The sequence below is a fragment of the Dendrobates tinctorius genome, unplaced genomic scaffold (genome assembly GCF_039654945.1).
Source record: "Dendrobates tinctorius isolate UK_male_01 unplaced genomic scaffold, ASM3965494v1 ptg000135l, whole genome shotgun sequence".
Lineage (NCBI taxonomy): Eukaryota > Metazoa > Chordata > Amphibia > Anura > Dendrobatidae > Dendrobates > Dendrobates tinctorius.
This window is the reverse complement of record NW_027361803.1, coordinates 3,001,197-3,016,451: the sequence shown is the minus strand read 5'-3', so window position 1 is coordinate 3,016,451 and position 15,255 is coordinate 3,001,197. Positions and strand designations below refer to the sequence as shown.

The following is a 15,255-nucleotide window of genomic DNA, read 5'->3' as shown; positions in this document are numbered from 1 at the left end:
CAACCAGCTTGGAGTGAAGAAATCAACTGTGGGAGCAATAATTAGAAAATGGAAGACATAAAAGACCACTGATAATCTCCCTCGATCTGGTGCTCCACGCAAAATCCCACCCTGTGGGGTCAGAATGATCACAAGAACGGTGAGCAAAAATCCCAGAACCACGCGGGGGGACCTAGTGAATGAACTGCAGAGAGCTGGGACCAATGTAACAAGGCCTACCATAAGTAACACACTACGCCACTATGGACTCAGATCCTGCAGTGCCAGACGTGTCCCACTGCTTAAGCCTGTACATGTCCGGGCCCGTCTGAAGTTTGCTAGAGAGCATTTGGATGATCCAGAGGAGTTTTGGGAGAATGTCCTATGGTCTGATGAAACCAAACTGGAACTGTTTGGTAGAAACACAACTTGTCGTGTTTGGAGGAAAAAGAATACTGAGTTGCATCCATCAAACACCATACCTACTGTAAAGCATGGTGGTGGAAACATCATGCTTTGGGGCTGTTTCTCTGCAAAGGGGCCAGGACGACTGATCCGGGTACATGAAAGAATGAATGGGGCCATGTATCGTGAGATTTTGAGTGCAAACCTCCTTCCATCAGCAAGGGCATTGATGATGAAACGTGGCTGGGTCTTTCAACATGACAATGATCCAAAGCACACCGCCAAGGCAACGAAGGAGTGGCTTCGTAAGAAGCATTTCAAGGTCCTGGATTGGCCTAGCCAGTCTCCAGATCTCAACCCTATAGAAAACCTTTGGAGGGAGTTGAAAGTCTGTGTTGCCAAGCGAAAAGCCAAAAACATCACTGCTCTAGAGGAGATCTGCATGGAGGAATGGGCCAACATACCAACAACAGTGTGTGGCAACCTTGTGAAGACTTACAGAAAACGTTTGACCTCCGTCATTGCCAACAAAGGATATATCACAAAGTATTGAGATGAAATTTTGTTTCTGACCAAATACTTATTTTCCACCATAATATGCAAATAAAATGAAAAAAAAAACAGACAATGTGATTTTCTGGATTTTTTTTTCTCAGTTTGTCTCCCATAGTTGAGGTCTACCTATGATGTAAATTACAGACGCCTCTCATCTTTTTAAGTGGTGGAACTTGCACTATTGCTGACTGACTAAATACTTTTTTGCCCCACTGTATTTTAGGAGTCGGAGTCGGTCCATTTTATACCGACTCCACCAAAATGAGCTCCGACTCCGACTCCACAGCCCTGCTATCAACAGTCACAAGACGGGAGTGACCCTTTAAGGACGGACAGTGTGCAACGGATTCTTTATACAGAGCTGCCAGGAGACATCGCAGAAGAGAAAAATCGAAAATCTCCGTCTGATCATCATCACCGCAGGGTGTGAATGGAGAACCGAGCCCATGAGGTCGGTGAGGATCCCGGAAGTGATCGTCCCCACTCCCCACACGACACCCGCAGATGCCGCGTCCTGGAATGACGATTTTGCTGGAAGGTTTCCTCATGCGACGCCCCGACCAGCATTAACCCCTCACCACCCGGCTCAGCTTGTCAGCTGAAAGAGGATGTGTGCGCTGACTTTTTGGAGCAAAAAGAATCCAAATTTTTGCAGAGTTTCAGCTCAAATTAATCTCAAGAAAGTACTCAGTGTGCACATATCCCTATAGGATAAGACCCCCTAGGTCAGCATTCATGCTATGGTGACACAGCGGAGACCCCCAGGCACCCTCCGCGTGATGTGCATGTTGTGCCAGCATCGGGGGGGGGGGGGGGGGGGGGGGATTAGATCCCTTCTGATGCAAACAGAAAAGACAATGCTCTTTATTCTGATTACCAGACCCCCATACATTCAGTCAAGGGATTGCTTTTCAGTGCCCCTCACGTCCACATCGATGACGGTTCGCTCGGCTGTCAGGCATCGTGCATTTGCCCTATCAGACTGGTGCAAGTGACCAGCTAGGTGGTCAAAACACCTGTCGACACCTTGGGGGGGCATCAGCCCAAAGATCAGCGATACGTCTTATGGTGGCATACAGGCGCCCGGTCCTGATTAGTCAATGACCAGAACACGTGGAAGAAGGCATCAGCTGAGCAGCCATAAGCAGTCCGACATTGCACGTGCGAGATCAGACGCTGCCAAGGACTTAAGTCCCTGACGTCACAAGGACAGAAAGTGATCCCGAGCAGAGAGCTGCGTAAATGGACCACACCCGGTCATAATTCCACCGGCAATCCAGGCTACGCCCCGTCCTGTTACTCATCCACCCTGCCACTGTCACACCACATCTGATACTTCAAATATGGCCACCCGACCGGGGCCGGCCACCCCCGCCAGGAAACTAGATCACCCTAAAACAAGCGTGTTTGTAGCTTTAAGGGAAGTTTCCTTTAGTCTCCTTAAAGGGTTTCTCCACTACCTCCTACTTCCATATTGGGAGGCGAGAGGAGCTATTGATGTGGTCATCTGCCGGCCACATGCAAAGTATCAGACAGGTGCACGATTCCTGGCAAGTGGCAGAGAAATCCCACATCTGCGCCGCCTTTCCCCTCCCGCTGCAGATGGGGTAGGCCTTTTAAATTGTCCATTCAGGCGAAGTCACAAGTTTGGGGAAACGCAAATGCTCTCTGGGTGGTACAGCTGCCGTGGAGTGATGGCAACTCTGATGAGCGAGCGATCATGTATGTGAGGGGTCCTGGAGCAGAACTGCCAGCAGAGGGAGTCTTCATGTGTCCGGGGGGGGGGGGGGGGGTCTGGAGGAATAGCTGTCAGCAGAGCGAGTGTTCATGTGTACGGGGGGGCTTGGAGCATACCTGTCAGCAGAGCGAGTGTTCATGTGTACGGGGGGCTTGGAGCATACCTGTCAGCAGAGCGAGTGTTCATGTGTACGGGGGGCTTGGAGCATACCTGTCAGCAGAGCGAGTGTTCATGTGTACGGGGGGCTTGGAGCATACCTGTCAGCAGAGTGAGTGTTCATGTGTACGGGGGGCTTGGAGCATACCTGTCAGCAGAGCGAGTGTTCATGTGTACGGGGGGCTTGGAGCATACCTGTCAGCAGAGCGAGTGTTCATGTGAACGGGGGGCTTGGAGCATACCTGTCAGCAGAGCGAGTGTTCATGTGTACGGGGGGCTTGGAGCATACCTGTCAGCAGAGCGAGTGTTCATGTGTACAGGGGGTCTTGAGGGATAGCGGTCAGCAGAGCAAGTGTTCATGTGTACGGGGGGCCTGGAGGGATAGCTGTCAGCAGAGCGAGTGTTCATGTATGTGGGGGGGGTCTGGAGGGATAGCGGTCAGCAAAGTGAGCAATCATGTGTACGGGGATGCGGGGGTTTGGAGGGATAGGGGTCAGCAGAGCAGATGCTCGTGTGTTTAATGGGTTTTGTGTGCGAGGGTCTGGAGCTGTCAGATAAGTGAGCATTCATTTATATTGTGAGGTTTCTTAGAGACCGCTGTCAGCAGAGAGAGTGTTCATGTGTATGGGAGAGTCAGCAGAGATAGTAACAGGCTGAGCATGCACTCATGGGGGTCTGGGAAAGAGGACGGTCATAGCAGCGACCAATAACGTGTATGGCGGGGAAGAGTCAGGGGTGATGGCTGTCAGATGAGCGAGCGTCCATGTGTATGGGTGCGGTCGATAGTTTTCAGTGACGTCAGAGTTCTTGTGAATGAGGAAGTCATGAGAGAGCGGTCATATGAGCGAGTGTATATGTATTTGAGCTGTCAGTATACAGGTGTGGGGGGCTGTGGAGAGTTAGCTGTCAGTATACAGGTGCGGGGGGCTGTGGAGAGTTAGCTGTCAGTATACAGGTGCGGGGGGCTGTGGAGAGTTAGCTGTCAGTATACAGGTGCGGGGGGCTGTGGAGAGTTAGCTGTCAGTATACAGGTGCGGGGGGCTGTGGAGAGTTAGCTGTCAGTATACAGGTGCGGGGGGGCTGTGGAGAGTTAGCTGTCAGTATACAGGTGGGGGGGCTGTGGAGAGTTAGCTGTCAGTATACAGGTGGGGGGGGGCTGTGGAGAGTTAGCTGTCAGTATACAGGTGCAGGGGGCTGTGGAGAGTTAGCTGTCAGTATACAGGTGGGGGGGGCTGTGGAGAGTTAGCTGTCAGTATACAGGTGCGGGGGGCTGTGGAGAGTTAGCTGTCAGTATACAGGTGCGGGGGGGCTGTGGAGAGTTAGCTGTCAGTATACAGGTGCGGGGGGCTGTGGAGAGTTAGCTGTCAGTATACAGGTGCGGGGGGCTGTGGAGAGTTAGCTGGCAGTATACAGGTGTAGGGGCTGTGGAGAGTTAGCTGGCAGTATACAGGTGTAGGGGCTGTGGAGAGTTAGCTGTCAGTATACAGGTGCGGGGGGCTGTGGAGAGTTAGCTGTCAGTATACAGGTGCGAGGGGCTGTGGAGAGTTAGCTGGCAGTATACAGGTGTAGGGGCTGTGGAGAGTTAGCTGTCAGTATACAGGTGCGGGGGGCTGTGGAGAGTTAGCTGTCAGTATACAGGTGCGGGGGGCTGTGGAGAGTTAGCTGTCAGTATACAGGTGCGGGGGGCTGTGGAGAGTTAGCTGTCAGTGTACAGGTGCGGGGGGATGTGGAGAGTTAGCTGTCAGTATACAGGTGCGGGGGGGCTGTGGAGAGTTAGCTGTCAGTATACAGGTGCGGGGGGCTGTGGAGAGTTAGCTGTCAGTATACAGGTGCGGGGGGCTGTGGAGAGTTAGCTGTCAGTATACAGGTGCGGGGGGCTGTGGAGAGTTAGCTGTCAGTATACAGGTGCGGGGGGCTGTGGAGAGTTAGCTGTCAGTATACAGGTGCGGGGGGCTGTGGAGAGTTAGCTGTCAGTATACAGGTGCGGGGGGGCTGTGGAGAGTTAGCTGTCAGTATACAGGTGCGGGGGGGCTGTGGAGAGTTAGCTGTCAGTATACAGGTGCGGGGGGCTGTGGAGAGTTAGCTGTCAGTGTACAGGTGCGGGGGGCTGTGGAGAGTTAGCTGTCAGTATACAGGTGCGGGGGGATGTGGAGAGTTAGCTGTCAGTATACAGGTGCGGGGGGCTGTGGAGAGTTAGCTGTCAGTATACAGGTGCGGGGGGCTGTGGAGAGTTAGCTGGCAGTATACAGGTGTAGGGGCTGTGGGAGTTAGCTGGCAGTATACAGGTGTAGGGGCTGTGGAGAGTTATCTGGCAGTATACAGGTGTAGGGGCTGTGGAGAGTTAGCTGTCAGTATACAGGTGTAGGGGCTGTGGAGAGTTAGCTGTCAGTGTACAGGTGCGAGGGGCTGTGGAGAGTTAGCTGTCAGTATACAGGTGCGAGGGGCTGTGGAGAGTTAGCTGGCAGTATACAGGTGTAGGGGCTGTGGAGAGTTAGCTGTCAGTATACAGGTGTAGGGGCTGTGGAGAGTTAGCTGTCAGTATACAGGTGCGAGGGGCTGTGGAGAGTTAGCTGGCAGTATACAGGTGTAGGGGCTGTGGAGAGTTAGCTGGCAGTATACAGGTGTAGGGGCTGTGGAGAGTTAGCTGTCAGTATACAGGTGTAGGGGCTGTGGAGAGTTAGCTGTCAGTATACAGGTGCGGGGGGCTGTGGAGAGTTAGCTGTCAGTATACAGGTGCGGGGGGCTGTGGAGAGTTAGCTGTCAGTATACAGGTGCGGGGGGCTGTGGAGAGTTAGCTGTCAGTATACAGGTGCGGGGGGGCTGTGGAGAGTTAGCTGTCAGTATACAGGTGGGGGGGCTGTGGAGAGTTAGCTGTCAGTATACAGGTGGGGGGGGGCTGTGGAGAGTTAGCTGTCAGTATACAGGTGGGGGGGGCTGTGGAGAGTTAGCTGTCAGTATACAGGTGGGGGGGGCTGTGGAGAGTTAGCTGTCAGTATACAGGTGCGGGGGGGGCTGTGGAGAGTTAGCTGTCAGTATACAGGTGCGGGGGGGGCTGTGGAGAGTTAGCTGTCAGTATACAGGTGCGGGGGGGGCTGTGGAGAGTTAGCTGTCAGTATACAGGTACGGGGGGGCTGTGGAGAGTTAGCTGTCAGTATACAGGTGCGGGGGGGCTGTGGAGAGTTAGCTGTCAGTATACAGGTGCGGGGGGCTGTGGAGAGTTAGCTGTCAGTATACAGGTGCAGGGGGCTGTGGAGAGTTAGCTGTCAGTATACAGGTGCAGGGGGCTGTGGAGAGTTAGCTGTCAGTATACAGGTGCGGGGGGGGCTGTGGAGAGTTAGCTGTCAGTATACAGGTGCGGGGGGGGCTGTGGAGAGTTAGCTGTCAGTATACAGGTGCGGGGGGGGCTGTGGAGAGTTAGCTGTCAGTATACAGGTGCGGGGGGGGCTGTGGAGAGTTAGCTGTCAGTATACAGGTGGGGGGGGCTGTGGAGAGTTAGCTGTCAGTATACAGGTGGGGGGGCTGTGGAGAGTTAGCTGTCAGTATACAGGTGCGGGGGGCTGTGGAGAGTTAGCTGTCAGTATACAGGTGCGGGGGGGCTGTGGAGAGTTAGCTGTCAGTATACAGGTGGGGGGGCTATGGAGTATTAGCTGTCAGTATACAGGTGCGGGGGGGGCTGTGGAGAGTTAGCTGTCAGTATACAGGTGCGGGGGGGCTGTGGAGAGTTAGCTGTCAGTATACAGGTGCGGGGGGGCTGTGGAGAGTTAGCTGTCAGTATACAGGTGCGGGGGGGCTGTGGAGAGTTAGCTGTCAGTATACAGGTGCGGGGGGGCTGTGGAGAGTTAGCTGTCAGTATACAGGTGCGGGGGGGCTGTGGAGAGTTAGCTGTCAGTATACAGGTGCGGGGGGGCTGTGGAGAGTTAGCTGTCAGTATACAGGTGCGGGGGGGCTGTGGAGAGTTAGCTGTCAGTATACAGGTGCGGGGGGGCTGTGGAGAGTTAGCTGTCAGTATACAGGTGCGGGGGGGCTGTGGAGAGTTAGCTGTCAGTATACAGGTGCGGGGGGGCTGTGGAGAGTTAGCTGTCAGTATACAGGTGCGGGGGGGCTGTGGAGAGTTAGCTGTCAGTATACAGGTGCGGGGGGCTGTGGAGAGTTAGCTGTCAGTATACAGGTGCGGGGGGATGTGGAGAGTTAGCTGTCAGTGTACAGGTGCAGGGGGCTGTGGAGAGTTAGCTGTCAGTATACAGGTGCGGGGGGGCTGTGGAGAGTTAGCTGGCAGTATACAGGTGCGGGGGGCTGTGGAGAGTTAGCTGTCAGTATACAGGTGCGGGGGGGCTGTGGAGAGTTAGCTGGCAGTATACAGGTGCGGGGGGCTGTGGAGAGTTAGCTGTCAGTATACAGGTGCGGGGGGATGTGGAGAGTTAGCTGTCAGTGTACAGGTGCAGGGGGCTGTGGAGAGTTAGCTGGCAGTATACAGGTGCGGGGGGGCTGTGGAGAGTTAGCTGTCAGTATACAGGTGTGGGGGGCTGTGGAGAGTTAGCTGTCAGTGTACAGGTGCAGGGGGCTGTGGAGAGTTAGCTGGCAGTATACAGGTGCGGGGGGGCTGTGGAGAGTTAGCTGGCAGTATACAGGTGCGGGGGGCTGTGGAGAGTTAGCTGTCAGTATACAGGTGCGGGGGGGCTGTGGAGAGTTAGCTGTCAGTGTACAGGTGCGGGGGGGCTGTGGAGAGTTAGCTGGCAGTATACAGGTGCGGGGGGGCTGTGGAGAGTTAGCTGGCAGTATACAGGTGCAGGGGGCTGTGGAGAGTTAGCTGTCAGTATACAGGTGCGAGGGGCTGTGGAGAGTTAGCTGGCAGTATACAGGTGCGGGGGGGCTGTGGAGAGTTAGCTGGCAGTATACAGGTGCGGGGGGCTGTGGAGAGTTAGCTGTCAGTATACAGGTGCGAGGGGCTGTGGAGAGTTAGCTGGCAGTATACAGGTGCGGGGGGCTGTGGAGAGTTAGCTGGCAGTATACAGGTGCGGGGGGCTGTGGAGAGTTAGCTGGCAGTATACAGGTGCAGGGGGCTGTGGAGAGTTAGCTGGCAGTATACAGGTGCGGGGGGGCTGTGGAGAGTTAGCTGTCAGTATACAGGTGCGGGGGGCTGTGGAGAGTTAGCTGGCAGTATACAGGTGCGGGGGGCTGTGGAGAGTTAGCTGTCAGTGTACAGGTGCGGGGGGCTGTGGAGAGTTAGCTGGCAGTATACAGGTGCGGGGGGGCTGTGGAGAGTTAGCTGTCAGTATACAGGTGCGGGGGGCTGTGGAGAGTTAGCTGGCAGTATACAGGTGCGGGGGGGCTGTGGAGAGTTAGCTGGCAGTATACAGGTGCGGGGGGCTGTGGAGAGTTAGCTGGCAGTATACAGGTGCGGGGGGCTGTGGAGAGTTAGCTGGCAGTATACAGGTGCGGGGGGGCTGTGGAGAGTTAGCTGGCAGTATACAGGTGCGGGGGGGCTGTGGAGAGTTAGCTGGCAGTATACAGGTGCGGGGGGCTGTGGAGAGTTAGCTGGCAGTATACAGGTGCGGGGGGGCTGTGGAGAGTTAGCTGGCAGTATACAGGTGCGGGGGGCTGTGGAGAGTTAGCTGGCAGTATACAGGTGCGGGGGGGCTGTGGAGAGTTAGCTGGCAGTATACAGGTGCGGGGGGCTGTGGAGAGTTAGCTGGCAGTATACAGGTGCGGGGGGGCTGTGGAGAGTTAGCTGTCAGTATACAGGTGCGGGGGGGCTGTGGAGAGTTAGCTGGCAGTATACAGGTGCGGGGGGCTGTGGAGAGTTAGCTGTCAGTATACAGGTGCGGGGGGCTGTGGAGAGTTAGCTGGCAGTATACAGGTGCGGGGGGGCTGTGGAGAGTTAGCTGTCAGTATACAGGTGCGGGGGGCTGTGGAGAGTTAGCTGGCAGTATACAGGTGCGGGGGGCTGTGGAGAGTTAGCTGTCAGTGTACAGGTGTGGGGGGCTGTGGAGAGAACTGTCAGCTGAGCGTTCATTCATGTATATGGAGGACCTAAGAGACAGCTGTTAGAGTGAGAGTTCAGGTGTATGGGGGAGTCAGGAGAGACTCTCATTCTAGAAGAGAGCGTCCACGTGTGTATGGGTATCCGGCAGACATCGCTGTCCGGTGAGTCAGCATTCATCCCACATTCTCTCAGCAGTATGGTCAGCTGCATCTCCCCACACTGACCACTAGGGGCTCCCAACATACAAAGCAGTTGTGAAACTTTCTAAACCTGCTTATTGCTTCCCCCCATTATCAGTTCTCTGCTCCTGATCAGTGACATCCAGCAGAAAGAAGACATTGTTACAATGGATCAGTCTGGAGTCTACACAGGATACAACTAACAACTCTGCTCAGATTCCACCCATGTGAACACAAACTTAGTGCCAACCACAGAGGCCTTGACGGAACAATTACAAGTCGACAGAGGCCATCGGGCGCCATTAGTGACCGGCCGAAAACATCCGATACTGCTCCGAGGGCAAAACCAGAAGACGCAGGTGTGAACGAAGCCTAAACTGCGGGGCAGACGCCTCATTAAATTGGAGCATTTTTTTGAGTAATTTTTTTTCATTTTTGGATTTGCCATTTATCACTTTTCTCTTAGCCATGTGGGCGGGGTTAGACAGCTCCAGATATTTTCGGCCCATTTCATCTTTTACCATTCGATCTATTTATTTTTTTTTGCATTCTAACCCCCCAGAGAAGGATTATTTGTGCTTTTTTTTTTTTTTTTTTTTTTTTTACATAGTGGAACCTTTTAAAGAATCATGAGACTTTAAATTCTGAGGCACAAAACAAGAAAATCTAGCCAAAAGAAATGGGATGGATTTAAAATTCACCAGCGAAAAAAAATAAAAAATACTACAAAATATAATAAAAATAAAGAATAAAAAATATATTATTTCTTATTTTCTTTGTATTTATTTTGGTTATATTATTAATACTTTTTATTTTCTATTAAGTGATTATTAATAAATACAAAAATGATATTCTTTCTTTGAATTATTATTATAATATTACTTTTTGTTTTCTATTAAATTATTAATAAAACAAAAATTATATTTCCTATTTTTCTTTGATTTATTATATTAATACGTTTTATTTTCTACTAAATTACAATAAAAATTATATTATTTCTTATTTTTTCTTTGTATTATTTATTTTGATTATATCATTAATATTATTATTTTAATATAATCAAAATAAATACAAAGAAAAAAATATAATCTTTTATTGTATTTTATTAGTAATTTAGTAGAAAATAAATTAATTAATTAATATAATAAATTCAAAGAATAGGAAATATAATTTTATGTTTGATTTATTAATAATTTAATAGAAAATAAAAAGTAATATAATAAAAATAATTAAAAAAAAAGATAAGATATAGTATAATTTTTGTATTTTATTTATTAATAATGGCTTAATAGAAAAGTATTATTATTATTATTAATATAGAAGAATATATTTTTTAATAAAAATAATTCAAGCAAATAAAAAGTTGGGGCGACAAGTGATGAGCGGTCGATTTTTTTTCCCCCTTCTTTACAGCCGAAATCCTGTGTCCAAGACCGACCACCACAGAAAATCGGCCCGGAGGCTGAACCGCAACTGCAAGAATCCGAGGGCTCCTCTCCGATCAGGGCCTTATCTTGTAAAATTGAGGAACACATCATCGCCTTAGTGCTTCCTCCTCCCTCCGGAGTAAAAAAAAAAAAAAAAAAATCTTTATTTGGTTTTGTCTGTGTTTTTTTATTTATCCCAATTCATTGCGGTGTCATAATGGAGTTTTGTTTTGTTTGTTTTTTTAAACGAACATGTGATATTACAATACTGAAAAGAATCTAAAAAAAAAAAACAAGAAAAGGCACAAAAATAATAAATACACGGCAGCTCTCCGGTGAAGCCTGGCGTCGCCATTTGGACGATTTCGGCATAAAATACATAGAAATATAGCGCCCGATGTGACCGGGAGGGAGCCGGTCCGATGTGGACGGGAGGGAGCCAGTCGGCGGGCTGATGTGGACGGGAGGGAGCCAGTCGGCGGGCTGATGTGGACGGGAGGGAGCCAGTCGGCGGGCTGATGTGGACGGGAGGGAGCCGGTCCGATGTGGATGGGAGGGAGCCAGTCGGCGGGCCAGTGTGAGCGGGAGGGAGCCAGTCGGCGGGCTGATGTGGACGGGAGGGAGCCGGTCTGACGTGGACGGGAGGGAGCCAGTCGGCGGGCCAGTGTGAGCGGGAGGGAGCCGGTCGGCGGGCCAGTGTGAACCGGGAGGGAGCCCGTCGGCGGCCCGATGTGGACCGGGAGGGAGCCCGTCGGCGGCCCGATGTGGACCGGGAGGGAGCCCGTCGGGCCAGTGTGAACCGGGAGGGAGCCCGTCGGCGGCCCGATGTGGACCGGGAGGGAGCCCGTCGGCGGGCCAGTGTGAACCGGGAGGGAGCCCGTCGGCGGGCCAGTGTGAACCGGGAGGGAGCCCGTCGGCGGCCCGATGTGGACCGGGAGGGAGCCCGTCGGCGGCCCGATGTGGACCGGGAGGGAGCCCGTCGGCGGCCCGATGTGGACCGGGAGGGAGCCCGTCGGCGGCCCGATGTGGACCGGGAGGGAGCCCGTCGGCGGCCCGATGTGGACCGGGAGGGAGCCCGTCGGCGGCCCGATGTGGACCGGGAGGGAGCCCGTCGGCGGGCCGCTCGCTGGCAGCTCGGCGACGGCGAGAAACTCTGACAAAGTTTATTGGAAAGTTACAGAACTTTTCATTATGCCGTTAACCCCTCGCAGACCTCCGACAACGATCTGATCGCCACAGAGGGTCATGCGATTTGGTGTCGGATGAGTGACCGCCGACTACTCGCAAAATAAAAATAAACATTAAAATAAAAAAAAAAATTTAAAAAAAGGCGTCACGTGACCCTTCCTGTCAGAAGCCCACTCTGCAGCCCCCCAGCTCAGCTGTTAGTCACTGCGCCCCTCACCTGAAGTAGTAGACATCGCTCTTGCCGGCGCTGAGCCCGGACTTTCTGATGACCTCCTCCTTCTTCCACCCCGGCGGCAGCGCCGGACAGTCCATCCTCCTCTTCTCCATGGACCGGCTCGTCTCCCCTACACCATCGCCCCGCAGCCGCTCTCTGCCTCCGCCGTGCACTGCGCCCTCTGGCGGCGGCAGCGCCCTCTCCACTAGCAGTATCGCCGATTCTCTTCCGCAATCTAGTGCCGGCACGAGCGGCGGACGGATATCTCTCGGACAGGAAACCGTCTCTGATGACAGCGGTTTAACCCTTTCCTTGCGATAAAAAGTAGTCCGCTGTTTATGTTCAAAAAAGAGACGACCGTTCACATTCACCAATTTTTATTTTTGTATGAGGTTTTTTTTTAATGCAAGTCCTCTCCGAAACACTTCAGGAAGGGCTTTGCGACATATTGTGGCATTTAACGACAGTATTTTACCATAGCGGCAGAACGAATGACTGTTAAGATCATTCACACGGTGCAGATTTTTTTTTTTCTCGCGTTTATCAATTTTTTTCAGCAGTTTTGTCACCACTGAGATCAAAATGGCTTTTAAAAATTTTTTTAAACAAATAAAAGTGCATAAAAAAAAAGTGAAGAACGGTACTAGCGTTTTCATGGAAAAAGCTTGCGCTTTCTAGGCAGGGAAATAAAAAATCCATCTTTTCCAAAAACTTAAATAAAAAAAAAATATTCCATTTTTTGTTCTCTATTTTTTTTTTATATATATTTTTATTTTATTTTTTTATTATAATTTCACTTATTTTTATATTATTTATTTTTAGTGGCTCCTCTTCAAAATCTTTCCCCAAAAAAAAGTTTTCCTATTTTGGAAGGAAATCCACTTTGCTTTTCATATAAGATTTTTTTTTAGGTTTTTTTTATTATTTTTTTTTTTTTACTCCCATTGTCAGGTTTTGAAGAGCTCCTCGGAAAAAAAAAAAAAATACATAAAAATAATAATAAAAAAAAAAAAAAAAAAAGAAAGTTCTCGTTATTTCTAGGATTTGGCTCCAAACAAGGCGACGACCAACCGAAAGGCTGCAAAGGAAATAAAACTTCAAGAAAAAAAAAAATTAAAATTGCATCTGGAAAATAAAGTCCGCTGGAGGACGCGTTCACACACAGAGTCGGTTTTTTCTTCTGCTCCTCCAATTTTTGCGCAATTTTGGTGCAGACTTTTTTTTTTTTTTTTTTCCTCCTAATATACAGTACAGAAACTCTTAAAGAATGCAAGTGTGAGGCCTCAAGGGGGGAGAAAAAAAAAAAAAAAGCACCAAAAAACAAACAATTTAACGGCGTCATTCTATGCGCAGCGGACAGGAGTTTTCCAGGAAATCACATCCACTTTGGACCATTAAAGAGATTTTCAACATTAAAAAAATGCAAAATAAAATGCAAAAAAAAAAAAAAAAAAAACACAACAGTATATTGAAAAAAAAAAAGCCAAAAAAGGAGCAGTTTCTGCTTGCAAATATTTTTTTTTTTTTTTTTTTTCCATGTGAACTCAACCAGAGGGCCTGTTCACACCTAGTTGGGATTTTTCTGCCTGTAAAATCCACATCGAATAAAAGGTTTATTATAAGGGATGTAGTAACAGTGTGGTCTTCAGCAGGGGGGGGCTTCTGCTGAAAAAATATTCCATAGAATTTAAAAAAAAAAAACCACGCAACATGATCACTAACCACAGAGTCCGGCGGCCGCGGTGTGCACAGAGACCTATATGCGGCAGACACTGCATTACCACCGCCCAGACCTCACTCGTCCCACAGGGCCACCGTGCTGCGATGGGACCTGACCCATGTCTACCAGGCGCACCTCAGAGCTGCCAAATATAAAGGGCAGGTGGGATCCGGCACTGATTAGAAGGAGGAGGAGGTGATGGTCAGCCACTCAAAAAAAAAACCACTGACCAGCACCTCCGGACAGAATACAGCAAGTGTGACCAGGTGTGATAGTGAGCACCACCCAAACCGGACAGTCCCACGACAAAGTCCACCAACAGTGCGGCCGCCGGTTCCTCGAATCCTCATATACTCCACCATTGGGTGTCATCGGCAGCGCCGTTCATCACGTTTTTGTTTTTTTTTTTTTTGTTTTTTTTTTTTTTACCATCAAGTGTTTTTGAAAATGTGAAAAAAATCATCAAAAGACCAAAAGCACGAGCAGCGATAGAAATGAGGAGGACGAGTCATCCACGCATACTTTTTTCTCAGGCAGTTTATTAAAAAAAAAAAAAATCCTTCTATGTGCAGCTACCCTAAGGCCACGTACACACGTTCAGTATTTGTAGGCCAAAACCAGGAGTGGGTGATAAATCCAGAAGTCGTGTCGTGTTTCTATTAGACTTTTCCTCTGATTGTTCCTCTCCTGGTTTTGGCTTACAAATGCTGAGGTAAAATACTAGATGTGTGAACGTGGCCTTAGGGTAGCTGCACATGGAGGGGTTTTTTTTTTCCTGAGTTATTGGAGCTGACACTTGGTGATTTTGATGAGTTTTGATATTTGGAGAGTTTCTGATCAGTTAGTTTCTGCTGCAAAAACTCCTTAAAAAAACTCAGTGTTCACATATCGAGAGAATTTTTTTTAAAGGGGTTTTCCAAAGCTTAGGGTTCACCACTCTATGTGACTGATGACTTATGAATTCTCACTGCGCTCCTCAGGTAGGTCACTCCTTCCATCCTCAGTCAGGGGTAGCAGCCGTCTCTGACCTTGGATGACGGCGGTCAGGGGACTTTCTTCTTTGTAACAGTCTGAAGTTTTTTGGAACAACATAACCGCCCACCATGTTTTATGGTAGAGGAGACAATCCCCCATGATTTATCATAAGGAATACATGGGGATGAGTCTGGTCCTTCAGGGATGAGTCTGGTCCTTCGGGGATGAGTCTGGTCCTTCGGGGATGAGTCTGGTCCTTCAGGGATGAGTCTGGTCCTTCGGGGATGGGTCTGGTCCTTCGGGGATGAGTCTGGTCCTTCAGGGATGAGTCTGGTCCTTCGGGGATGGGTCTGGTCCTTCGGGGATGGGTCTGGTCCTTCGGGGATGAGTCTGGTCATTCGGGGATGGGTCTGGTCCTTCGGGGATGGGTCTTGTCCTTCGGGGATGAGTCTGGTTCTTTGGGGATGAGTCTGGTCCTTCGGGGATGAGTCTGGTCCTTCTCTGATTCCTGGTGAGATGGGAGGTAGAAGTGGCGGGCCAAGCATTTATCTCCCTGGTTTTCAGGGACTTCCTCATGTTGAAATCACGCTACCCAAATCTCACCCAACGCCAGCACCGAAGTCCCCCAGACATCGTAGGAGAGGAGCCATTTTTATGCCAACATGACCTATTCTAAAGAGAAAAACAACCATCTGTCTGATCCCGGGACATCGTAAATGAACTACGTGGGGTTAAA

At 50.2% G+C, this 15,255-nt stretch overlaps 1 protein-coding gene across 2 annotated transcripts in view; it reads right to left on the bottom strand.

Moving 5' to 3' along the window:
• LOC141048366 (methyl-CpG-binding domain protein 2-like) overlaps positions 1-13,703 on the bottom strand; it is a 46,915-nt gene extending 33,212 nt beyond the window's left edge. Inside the window, exon 1 of one of the 2 annotated variants that reach the window (XM_073543871.1) lies at positions 13,547-13,703. In XM_073543871.1, coding sequence (XP_073399972.1) covers positions 13,547-13,602 — 56 coding nt within the window. In that variant the 5' untranslated portion in view covers positions 13,603-13,703. Of the gene's footprint in view, positions 1-11,827; positions 12,094-13,546 lie in introns of those variants that run through there. The other variant, XM_073543870.1, reaches the window with a different exon arrangement.
• Between the last annotated feature and the right edge of the window lie 1,552 nt (positions 13,704-15,255).